Raw genomic sequence first — 12592 nt, 5'->3', positions numbered from 1 at the left:
ATATATATATATATACGTGTGTGTGTGTGTGTACATAATACATACACACACATACATATATACGATTAATATATTTATATCATATCACAATTAGGCTTAATTACAATGAATTAAATTAACGTTGGCACAAACAACTATTAATAATTTCTTTAATATCATCCAAAAATTCAGGAAAAGTATTTTCATTAGAAAATTCACGAAATGCTTGGATCCTTTCAGTCTTAGACATTTTTGTCGATAGAAATCTCTTGACGCAACAAATTTTAAGTTCATAACAAGAATTATTTCTAGCCCAATTCCATGCTCGACTGAAATTTTCATGACTAAGCATAGCTATTGAATTTGCCGTTAAAGTATCCGTAATATCAGACATTAAAAATTTATCTGCTAATAAGGCAGCATCTAAAAGTGATTCTATAGTCGTATTTTGCAAAGTAGCACCGTTCATAGCTGAAATTAATACGTTTAGTCCTTCCTTCGACGTATTTTTCAATTTAACGCGTCTTTTTCCAGATTCAGAAAAATTTCCTTCGAGCATAGCGGAAAAAGCATCTGACTTTTGACACAAGGTTTTTCTACATGCGTCAACCGTTGTACCATCATCTAATTCAAACGTAACAATTGACGGCTTTGGAAGACATTCGTAAAGTTTTGGATAATCGGTTGTAACCGTATCTGGTATTAAACCCTTGTCGTTGAATTCAGGGCGAATTTGCAATGTATTTGCCAATTGGCAAATTGACCAAACAGCATTCTCGTTCAAAGCGTGTTCTCTATCGTTTAATATATCTAATATTAATTTTAAACCGCCATTATTGTTTAATAAAAATTTTAAATGAACTTTAGACTTAATTATAAAAGGTATTGATATAGCGACCATTGTCTTGTGAGAATCCTCCCCACGAATTAATATAGAAGTAAGCTCTCCTATGACCCCACCGGTTTCTCCTAAAGCGCACAGTTGTCGAGTGTAATATTCCGAGCCATATAAAGTTTGGGCTTCAAAGGCAAAACCTTGTTTGACCAATGGAATTAAATAAGCGCTATTTCTAAAAAAAGAAAACCATTTAAACAATTAATACCTCTTATCTATCATTTATCATATTTATTAATTAATATTATTAATCTTCTTATTTACCTTAATATTCTTGTAAGTATTTTAGAAGCTTTACAATTTTTGGAATACCGAATGTACGAAGATAATGGTCCAATTGTCATAGGATCAACTAATTTTTCTATAGGCTCGCTAAAAAGACTCAATCTGTTTAATAAAGCTAAAGTCCACGCACTTGTGTATTCGGAAGAAGTAAACTTATGAAATGTTCCTGAGTCACGAGATTCATCTTCTTCGATCGGTAACGATTTACAGCTTTTTAAGGATTCAACCTCTTCTTGTGGTTCTGTATAAGATAAAACGTTAAACGTACATTATTAAATAATATTTTCAAAAGAAATTCTAAATTAACAGATAATAGAATCTTGGTCAAAGTATTAATATACATATACCTTCTTCATAATTTTCCCATTCTGTGTCACTACAAACAGGACTATAATTATCTTCCGCATTTTCATCCGTTTCCGCAGAATCATAAAATGGTAATGGTGGTGTACTAGAAGGAGAAGAGAAAAAGCTTGTCGAACTAGACGGACTCCAATCGTCTTTAGGATAATCTACGCTGAACCTGAAAATTATATTTTCCTTGTTTATAAATAAATAATCACATAAAGATAGTAATTAATAGATCAAAAATAAGTAAATAATAACACTAACCGTCCTATCTCTGATTTTAAATATTTTAAACTCATCTTTCTATCCGAAGACGATAAATAATTTCGTTTCGTAGATATTTCTTGTTCTTTTCTATTTTCCAATGCATTTTCAACCATTTTCTTTAATTTAACGTTCAGCACGTCGAATAATCCATTATTAATCATTATTAAAATACTTTGATCGTCGTATATAAATTGTGCGAGAGCGTGTAATAACGTAGGATGATATTGTTCCATTTCGTTTTTTCTTAAAAACGTGAGCATGAGTTCCAAGCCAGCATTGTTTCTAATTTTAGCACGATTAACCGATTCTCGACAAAACATACATAAACTCGCTAATAATTCTTTGGGGACTTTTGAATGTTTCTCCATTAAAGATATTAAAATTTCTATCGCTCCTGAAGATCCAAGATTAGGGCGACATTCTGCTATTTGGCTAAGATTACAAAGGCATTTAATAGCCAATTTATTATTTCTATTACAACCGTCGACGATGCATTTGTATCCTTCTAAATCTTTTTCTCCTTGCATTTGTTCTCCGCAACGAGGATCCAGACAGATAAGAAATGCACACATAGCTTTTAAACATACTTCTATTAATTCTGTATATTTTATACTTACAATAGCTTTGTTATTAGCTATTATTAATAAGCCTGTTATATTTTTAATTATACCCGCTTCTAATACGTCTTCTCTACAACCTTCATGCATACTCCAAATATTTCTATAACAGAACAAATTAATAATATTAGTATCTTAGTAAAATAATATGTAACGTTAAAAACATTGCAATTAGATTCTACTAAAATTATTTACCTTATCGCTCTGATTACCATTAGGCAAGTTTGTGTATTTGTTTTAGATTGTAATAATTTAGAAAGTTCCTGTATCGAACCAGCTTCGTACAAAGTTTTAGCATGCCAGCTGCATTCGCTTAGATTACCGATTAATCTACAAGCACGACATTGAAGAGCACTGTCCGATTTTAATTTTTTTATTATGCAAATTATATAATATCCTATTCTAGTTCCTTTAACCTGAAATAACGTAAGAAAAAATAAATAAATAAATGAACGAATAAATAAGTATAAAGGAAGTTAAATTGTTCCATGAAATTATAATATATTGGTATTTAAAATTATGTTAAAAATATATGAAACGATGTTTACCTCTTCTCTAGCATCAGAAATTAAGCATGCGTTTGCTAATAAACTTAACGTCATATTTAAAATTTTCAAATCTTGAGACCTTAATAATTTAATCAAAATACTAAGACCACCATCTTTAACAAATTGTCTATAGCATTTGGAGTCGGTTTTCAGTCGTGCCAAACAATTAGTGATACCACTTTTGGAATTGACTTTTAAGTACTTCGATAATTCTATAAGAAGTGAATGATCTGACTTTTCATTTGGCGATGACATTTTATGAAAATACCTTTAAATTTATTTAAAATTGTACTTATTATAAATAATACATAACCTCAAAATAGTTGCACTGTTGCAGATTGACAAATGCTAGAGTGGGTACAGCACATGTCAAAAATGAAGGTAATAAGATTTTACTTTTTCAACACAATTCGACGATTATCATGCTTCATTTTATTTTTTTATACACGTAAAAATGATAATAATATATTATTCATCATTTCTTCTATAAATTTCAAAGTTTTTTATAATTATTACTTTTATTTTCTTTGGATATTTTCAAAATAACCTCCATTTTTTCATAGTACTCAAAATTGATGCAACGTGGCGCTATAAAAATAATCCGAACGAGTATTTGGTTGGAATTATTTAAAATCGGATCTACCTTATATAATATGTCATAATTATTCATAATCCGTGCATAAAAGTCATTTTATGATTCATCATTATTTCTACAGTTTTTAAATATACAAATATTTGAATCTTTTCAATTGATTTGATCTAACGTAAAAACGTGAATTAAAATAATAAAATAGATAGAATTCGTAATCATAAATAATATTTGAATAACATATCTCTCGCGCGTTATTAATAGAGAAATATTTCAATGATGATTCGGCAATTCTTACGTAGGATAATTAAATAATTCGAAGGTATTAAACTCATTACATACATATACATGTATCGTTTAAATTCATCGAGAAGTTACGATAGGTTATATCTTTTTTAATAATGATCCTTTTATTGATTACGTAATGGAAATACCTTAAATAAAATTCAAATTAATTTAGTGAATAATGTTTGCAACGATTGGAGGAAAGGAGGGTCATTTATTACACGGTCGAAAAATAATGGAAAGATTGTTCATATAAATAAAAGTGGGACGGATCGGGGGTAGGTGGAGAGGATAGAAGGATAGGTAAAGGGGAAAAGAGAAAGAGGGAAAGAGAGTGGGAGATAGGGTTGGAAGAACACGTAATATATTTGTAACGAGCGGATATTCCAGGGATTAAAAAGGCCCTCCTACTGTGACCAAAGGGAAATCCCAATTTGATTTACATTAGTTGTTATAATTCTCTTTTTCTGATCTAGGTCTCGTTTGTCCCTGAATGAATGAATATTAACTGGGAGTAAATAAATCTAATATGGCGGAGGCGTGAAAAATGTTAGGAAGAATAATAAGAAGAAGAGTAAAAGAAGAAGAAGAAGAAGAAGAGGAAGAAGAAGAAGAAGAAGAAGAGGAGGAAGAGAAGGAGGAGGAGGAGCAGGAGGAGGAGGAGGTGGAGGATACGAGAGTAATCGGATTGTGACCTAAGCGGGGTGTAGACGACATCGTGCGATGTCGACAAGATGACAGCGGCTCTACGATGTTCAAAAGCTTAATTTTTAAAAGCGATATTACTAAATTATCGTTGAAAGAACAATTAATTGTAACGTGAGATTTATTTTCGCGTCTAAATTCTAGTGCATCTTCATTATTATTATTATTATTGTTGTTATTATTATCTTCGTCATCATCATCATCATCATCATCATCATCATTATCATCATCATCATCACCATCACCATCACCATCACCGTCAACGTCAACGTCGTTGTCGTATCGATAAGATTTACGGTTCGTAAGGAATTAAAGGGAGAGACGCGTGACTATGATTGCCGCGCCCGTGTGTGAGATGTATGCAGCATTCTAAGTTAGTGTTGTTATTTTCCTTTTCTTTTTTCTTGTTTTCTTCCTCCTCTTTCTTCTTCTTCTTCAACAACAACAACGACGACAACGACGAGAAGCAGGGTATTAAACGATGAGCGTTTTCGGAGATTTTCAGCGCGTCTGGGTACAAAGATTCCCGGATAGCGCATTACCGGCTGCTTGGGAGGAAGATGTTAGAGCTAATTTGGTTAAACACAAGCAAAAGGTAACTCAATTTTACTTGCGTATTTATGATAACAATGATATATATATATATATATATCGGTGATGTTTACTTACTGATAAGAGTAATCGTTTAGAGTGGAATAGTTCCATTCCTATTACATGCTGACATTAACAAGTATTTGTTTTATTTTCGTTATTAGGTAACAGCGTTGAGAGAAGAATTAGAGAAAGAAGAGTTCTATGTAGAGTATTTGGAACGATTATTAGCCGATGTTGAAAGACACAAACAGTTGGCTAATAGTACTAACGCTACGCTGCTTGACAATAAGCAGAATTCAGGAGAACCTCAAAGTGGAAAGCATGTATCTGATAACATAGAATCTGCTAATATCGGGCATTGTCAAAATACGGATCATTCTCCGCCACCTCTTCCAGTACGAGAAGACATTAGCAAATTTCAGGATAAATGTGTTTCCGAATTGAGTTCTACACTTGGAACTAATAAAAGACCTAAGAGCGAGATACCTAGAAGTCCTGAAAAAGTGCCTGAAACTAGAAGGAATAGTGATCCTGATGTGCCAAGTAATTATGTCACTGTAATCGAAGTTACCGGAAGTTCGAAAAAAGATAAAACTAATAATTCTTTTAAAGAAGAAGATGAAAAAGGTTTGATCTTATATAATGTCTTATTAATTTAAAGATTTATTATAATATATTCTTCTATTGACATTTATATTTTAATCAAGTAGAATCTGAGAAAACTATTAACGAAGATGGAGAAGATGGAGATGCAGAGGCATCAGAAGAAGAACCTTACTATGATTCGGTAGCTTTGGATCAAACCGGGGAATATGTTTATATTGATGCTCGTGTTCCACCTGTTGGTAATAATAATGCAACCAGAGCACCTCCTCGTAGACCACCATCGCTTCCAGAATCTCCAGGCAATCAAAGCAACTATGTCAACATAGATTATTTTATACAGTAAGTTAATTATTATTTCATAATCTTAAATATTAGATGGTCCCATAAGTTCTTTTCGCGCCATGCTATGTGGCCCAGTAAATCAACCTTAAACAACAAATATGAACTAATGGGACAACCTAATATATACTATGTAAATATATTGAACATCTTAATTTTTATATATATGTATATATTTATTTTTCTAGACACAGGGCAGCAATGGATAGCGAAGATGAAGAAGGTGCTAGTCCTGCGCCTCCAATTTTATTACGTGCACTTAGTACTGACAATGAAACTGGGAGTAGTGATGCTGAACCATTAAGTTTAAGTGAAGGAAGTTTGGAATCACCAACACCGACTACGCCACGCAGACAAGAAAAAAGTAAAGATAGAGAAGATGATAGAACATCTATGGTCAAGTGTATCGTCAATTCTGTAGTCGAAAGTGAAGCAGTTTATGTCGAGTGTTTGAATGTTATGTTACAAGTAAGTAATACATTTTTTTCTAATCCGATAAACTATAAATAATTTACTAACTAATGTAATAAACAAATTGCAGTACATGAAAGCTATCAGAGCTACATTAACGACGTCTCAACCAGTTATTTCAGAAGAAGAATTTGGTACTATGTTTTATAAAATTCCTGAATTACATAAACTACATCAAAACTTCATTGACGAACTTAGAAAAAAAACCGAAAAGTGGGATTTTAAGACTACTATAGGGGAACAATTTAAGGTATATTTAAATAATATTAATAAATAATATTTTAAGAATAATAGTCTCGACAATTATATATTATTGTAATATTTGTTTTGAATTAATTACAGATTATGGCCAGCAATATAGGATTGTATGGTGCATTTTTACATAATTATGCTCGTGCTACCGATACCGTTCGTAGATGTTCTGCTCATTCTACTCAATTCGGAGAAATCACTAGAGATATACGACTCAGAGGATTTCCTAAAGGTCCAGGTTTATCTCTCGAAGATCTTCTACACAAACCTGTTGCTCGTGTTCAAAAAAATGCATTAGTCTTACACGTACGTGCATTCATAATTTGACGAAATATTCAATTAATTTATATTATAGATAAATATCATTCTCTTATTTCATTTATTTTCCTTTATTTTTATTGATTTCTTCAAAGCATCGATAAGACATTTGGAATTCTACCGAGATATTAATCACGTATTATATATCCCATTAATATCCAAGCAAGAGTTTATCTTATCTTTATTGTTGTATTGATAATTTCTCTGTTCAATTGATTGTAGGATCTACTTAAGCACACACCCATGAATCATGCTGATCATGCACCGCTATCAGAAGCACTTGCTATGACTAGAAATTTTCTTGATGAATTTAATATTATTCAAACTAAGTCAATGTTCCCGGTAAGAATTTTAATATTTATATACTTAAATATTTTTTTGTAAGTATATTTACCTACGAATTCGTCATATATTAAAGAGACTTATTTTCTATTTTTACAGAGTCATGACAGAGCACAAAGAAGATTAGTTAAAAATTCATTCGTTGTTGAACTCTCAGATGGTCATAGGAAATTGAGGCATCTATTTTTATTTAACGATGTTATTGCTTGTGCTAAATATAAAGCTTCCGGTAGAGACAAGTTTACGTTTGAGTTAAAGTGGTACGTGCCAGTAGCAGAAGCTGTTGTTACGGAAGATGGTATTGAACCACGAGAAACTAGTCCAGCTAATGTAGTTGCTTTGAGGTATTGTAATAATATTATTTATCATTATTATCAAATTCTTTAATAATAATTATTATTATTTGTTTTTATACAGATCTCAAGCATGTACAGTGAGAGATCAGATATTGTGGGAAGAACGAAATGACGAAAAAAGAATTAGACTTGGTGGTAGAGGTTCGGAAAAAAATCGTAAAAAATTAGCAGAACTGGAAGCGCAATTGGTATTAGCGTCACCGAATTTAGTAATGCGGGTAGCGCATAAGAATCAACATCGAGTGCAAAACGCATATACTTTCTTTCTCTCCAGTGAGTTTGAACGATCTCAATGGATTGAAGCTGTGGAAGCATTGCAACAGGTACATTTATATGTAAATCTTATTTAAATTATAATATAATGTAGAAAATATTATTAGAAAATAGGAATAGTATAAAAATTTTGTAATTAAAGGGCGGCCAACCACCAGGACCTCTACCTTTGACAATGTATGAATTACAAGCTTGGGTTACAGCTTGTCGAACATATTTACAAACAGACATGGGCAGTTATTTATTAAGATCTGGACGTGATGAAAGTTTATTACTTGGAGATTTGCATCTAACTTTGCTTGGCTTAACACCACCAGGATTAGATAGAATAGGAGACTTGTATATTATCGTAGAAGTGGATAGTTATGGACATTACTTTAAACGAGCTAAAAGCCGAGTTATTAGGAGTCAAGCTCCGACTTGGGGTAAATTCTTATTATATACATGCAATTATTTTATTTTACACAGTGTGAATAATATATATTTTTGATTGTATTTGTAAAGGTGAGACATTTGTGGTTGAATTAGAAGGTAGTCAAAATGTTAGGATTTTACTTTATGAAGAATGTGGAACACGATCAGTATTAAGAGGCAAATGTATTCAACGATTAAGTAGATCGTGGTTGCAATCCGATCAAGTGGAAAGATCCTTGAGTTTGGGTCCAGCTACATTAGACGTAGCTCTTAGATTCGTTCCCAGCGAAGTAACATTAAGGCGGGTGCCATCGGCTAAACCTCAAGGCTTATTTGGTGCTCGAATACAACAAGTTTGCAAGTATGTATTAATGATTACCAAAATAATTCTATCAAATTTATATAAACGAATAATCGGATTTCTGTTTGGTAGACGAGAAAAACGTGATGTACCATTCATAATAACTGCCTGCGTAAGAGAAGTTGAAAGAAGAGGTGTCGGAGAAGTAGGATTATATCGAGTATCAGGATCAGCATCTGATTTAACGAAACTTCGTAAATCATTTGAAAGTAATTCATACGAAGCTGAACAACTTCTCAAAGAGGTTTGTAGAATTATTTCTAAATTTATTGTAACGTAAGTACAAAAATTGTAAAATAAGTACAAATACATATATCATGACTAATATTTTACCTGTTATAAAAAAGAATTTTTCTATATAATACAATATGTTAATATATACAATATTATATATTATATATTATATGCAGGTTGATGTACATTCGGTAACTGGCGTATTGAAATTGTATTTACGTGAGATGCCGGAAGCATTATTTACAGACGCCCTTTACCCATCATTTTTGGAAGCATTCCAAACAGGAGAATTATCAAGAGGTGCAGCTTTGCGACGAGTATACGAAGGATTACCGTCCGTGAATAAAGCAGTTATCGATTTTCTACTTGCCCATTTAATACGCGTCAACAAACACGAAGGACAGAACAAAATGTCTTTGCACAATTTGGCAACAGTATTTGGGCCAACTCTATTACGGCCAGGTACAAATTCTCGATCGGATTCTAAAAGTCGAGACCCATTGGCTGCAGGTACTGTAGATGTTATGGCACAGGCTGGTATACTTTATTGTTTTCTACAAATGCATATGCAACAACTAAATAATCAATCACTCTAGTCGACAGTGTTGTTTATTAAACGATGAAAATACCATAACGCTGCCTGACACATTTTTATTCAATTGATTTCTCATTTTTATTTGCCAGAATTATATATATATATATATATATATATATATATATAATTTACAATTTATTCATAACATAGTGATCAACAAAATGAAAAAAAATTTAATTCAATGTTTTTGGCGTATAATTTGAATTCGCGTTGTACGGGAATTCTACGGTATAAAATATATGTATATGTATATGTTAATTGAAAAAACAAATGGCAGAGACTAATGGCTTTAAGTCGATAAATCTTTTTCTATACGTATTTTATTAATAACGCGATGTATTATTATTCTTGCAAATGCCTGAGAGTCGAAATATTTAAACACAGTAGTAGGAGGCAATGCTTACACAAGGGGAGTTAACGATAAAATCCATGCATTCTTAATTAAGTTTCCTATGTGCTAATAATTATAATAACAATATTATTAATATTAATAATATAATAATAATAATAATAATAATAATAATAATAATAATAATAATAATAATATAATAGTAATAGTAATAGTAGTAATAATAATAATTTAATACAACAACAGTAACAGTAACAATATATTCTGTGTTCAACACGAGAAAGTTCCATATTTAAAAAAGGAAAATTGAAAAAGAAACTTATAATTACCGTTTGTCGAAAAAACGAACGTCTCAAGTGTACAAAACGAAACAAAAGAAACAAACAAAAAAGCTTAATTACGAACTTAAACAATTTTATCGCAAAACGCTCCTTGTTAAATAAATTCTTGACGGAATTATGTATGCATGTATGTATGTGTATGTACAGGGTTTTTGGAAAGGTTTATAAAACTGAATAGAAAATTCGTGGTAATTCAATCGTGATTGAATTTATCCGCATATACGTTCTAGCATCTTATTTATTTTTGTATAACTGTACTATCAAATACAATAGAAAGCTATTTGCTATCATTCAATGATACTCGTCGACTAACTTTGATTCGATAAGTTTCAAATATTGCATTGTTGAACGTATTAAAATTCTGACCTTTTTGGAGAGCCTGTTCACATATATATAAATCTACATGCTTTCATCGTAAAATCCATGCAAGTATTGTTAGAAGAGTGGACTCTGTTAGAGTTAAAAAAACATCGATATGTTTTTACTCTCAAAAAGAAGAAGAAAAAAAAGAAAAAAGAAAAAATGGAAATCCATAATATATTTTTTACTTGACATTGTATTCAACTCACATATATATATATATATATATATATGAGAGGTTCCAGTGACGATCGTCCACGTGATTGAATTCTATCCATTCGAAAGATAAATTTTCCTGCGAGAGAGATGCAAAGAAGTCTGGTCTGGTGCATCATCATTGGTGTGTGTGCGCGCTTTAGAAATTATAATAAAATAATAATAACGTTTTCTTATATCAAGCGCGCGTTCCTAGCAGATGATAATCTAAATTTTTTCTTATACGCGGTATTCTTTTTTATATTTATGCAATAATAATAATGTCCACACGGTATAAACTATATATAACTTTAATAATAATAATAATAATCAGTATACTCAAAAACTCATTCCACGTTCCTAAGACGTTTTTTTGCAGCAGATGTGAACTTTCAGGAACCTATGTTCCTTTAAATATACGCATATATACATATATATATATAATACAATTCATATTAAATGCATTTTATTGATAAAAGAAAGCAGAAAAAAATAAGAAAAACACATGTCAAAGACGATCTCTTTTTAATTTAGGCAGCAAAGAATTATCCGCCTTAAAACTCTGCAGAAAAATTCTTTCGTAATTAAATCTTTGATTGGATTCTTCTGCACATGTTCTAGTATCTTATTTAATAACTGTACTGCCAAACACGAAAAAATATATTCTATATATCTCAAACATTACGGTATAATACTTATATCAGAGAGAAAGAGAGAGAGAGAGAGAGAGAGAGAGGGAGGGAGAGAGAGAGGGATGGAGGGAGGGAGTATTGTAATATACAAATGTCAATTTCTGTGTAATAATTATTAATAGTTTTTAGTTTGATACATCAAATGTTTCCAAGCATTTGTTGTACTTTGTATGAATTAATTTTATTTTATTTTATTTTATCTGTTATTATTATTATTATTATTACTCTATTACTATTATTATTAATATTATTATTATTCTTTTTTTCTCTATATATATATATATATGTATACACAGGGTGTACCTGCACTGGTGGTATTCAAGCGCGAAGATAATGATTCTACATTATGAAGTAATTTAATTGTTTATGGATTTAATAATATATTTTAGTACTCTAAGATTAAAAAGATTTCATATATGTAAGCTTCTAAATTGATATGATATAGTTTTAAACACAGCCAGTATCATTAAATTTGTTTGCTACCCATTTTTAACTTATTTTTTCATGTAGAATCATATTACTTAATTCTGGCTTTGTTTTGCTTGCTTCTAACCACCGAAGAGCTGTGATCTTACTTGTTATTTCTTCTTCTATATCTATGTGATCTTAGTTGTAAATTCGTTAATGCTGCGTAATATGCCAACAAATGTAAGCATGCGTACTGGAATGCCCAAAATTTTAAAATCGCTAGAAGAATATATTATTTAGCCTATCATTATAGGAACAATATTTCGAGCTCTTTTAAAGTTTTTTTTTTGCCAGAAACAGATTGTGCATCGTTTAAAAGAAATCCACCTCTGTCGCTATCTATACTTGTATCCATGTTCATAATTATTTTATTATTGTACTATTGTGCACTATTTTGTTTTTTTTTTCTTATTCACGCAGAACACTCTTGTATCATATATATATATATATATATATATATATGTATTTGACGGTATGAATCAAGAAACTTTTACGTTTTTTATCACATATGTTT

At 31.0% G+C, this 12592-nt stretch overlaps 3 protein-coding genes across 5 annotated transcripts in view; 2 read left to right on the top strand and 1 right to left on the bottom strand.

Annotated features, from left to right (window-relative positions):
* Positions 1-594, top strand: part of LOC106792486 (cytochrome P450 315a1, mitochondrial) — a 5069-nt gene extending 4475 nt beyond the window's left edge. The window contains exon 7 of the mRNA XM_014758924.1: positions 514-594. Within this exon, the coding sequence (XP_014614410.1) occupies positions 514-540 (27 nt within the window). The 3' untranslated portion in view covers positions 541-594. The remainder of the gene's footprint in view (positions 1-513) is intronic.
* LOC106792485 (armadillo repeat-containing protein 5) lies at positions 116-3305 on the bottom strand. Its single transcript, XM_014758923.1, has 6 exons — positions 2940-3305; positions 2587-2807; positions 1772-2494; positions 1507-1682; positions 1139-1400; positions 116-1049 (listed from the first exon to the last, which is right to left on the bottom strand). Exons 1-6 carry the CDS (start codon positions 3192-3194, stop codon positions 116-118), a joined length of 2571 nt encoding a protein of 856 aa, XP_014614409.1. The 5' UTR covers positions 3195-3305.
* Positions 3306-3651: 346 nt separating this feature from the next.
* On the top strand, positions 3652-9796 carry LOC106792484 (active breakpoint cluster region-related protein). Of its 3 annotated transcripts, none has more exons than XM_014758920.1 (14): positions 3652-3850; positions 4290-5113; positions 5274-5739; positions 5823-6057; positions 6246-6525; positions 6599-6778; positions 6871-7086; positions 7321-7440; positions 7540-7784; positions 7858-8119; positions 8212-8494; positions 8574-8844; positions 8917-9088; positions 9255-9796. In XM_014758920.1, exons 2-14 carry the CDS (start codon positions 5000-5002, stop codon positions 9672-9674), a joined length of 3264 nt encoding a protein of 1087 aa, XP_014614406.1. In that variant the 5' UTR covers positions 3652-3850; positions 4290-4999; the 3' UTR covers positions 9675-9796. The 3 variants fall into 3 exon arrangements, with proteins under 3 accessions (XP_014614406.1, XP_014614408.1, XP_014614407.1); XM_014758922.1 differs by lacking the exon at positions 3652-3850 and adding an exon at positions 4101-4116; XM_014758921.1 differs by lacking the exon at positions 3652-3850 and adding an exon at positions 4154-4172.
* The last annotated feature ends 2796 nt before the right edge of the window (positions 9797-12592 follow it).

The sequence above is a fragment of the Polistes canadensis genome, unplaced genomic scaffold, assembly GCF_001313835.1.
Source record: "Polistes canadensis isolate GaletaPanama2010 unplaced genomic scaffold, ASM131383v1 scaffold_448, whole genome shotgun sequence".
In the NCBI taxonomy this organism is placed as follows: Eukaryota; Metazoa; Arthropoda; class Insecta; order Hymenoptera; family Vespidae; genus Polistes; species Polistes canadensis.
This window is presented reverse-complemented; position numbering and strand designations above follow the sequence as displayed.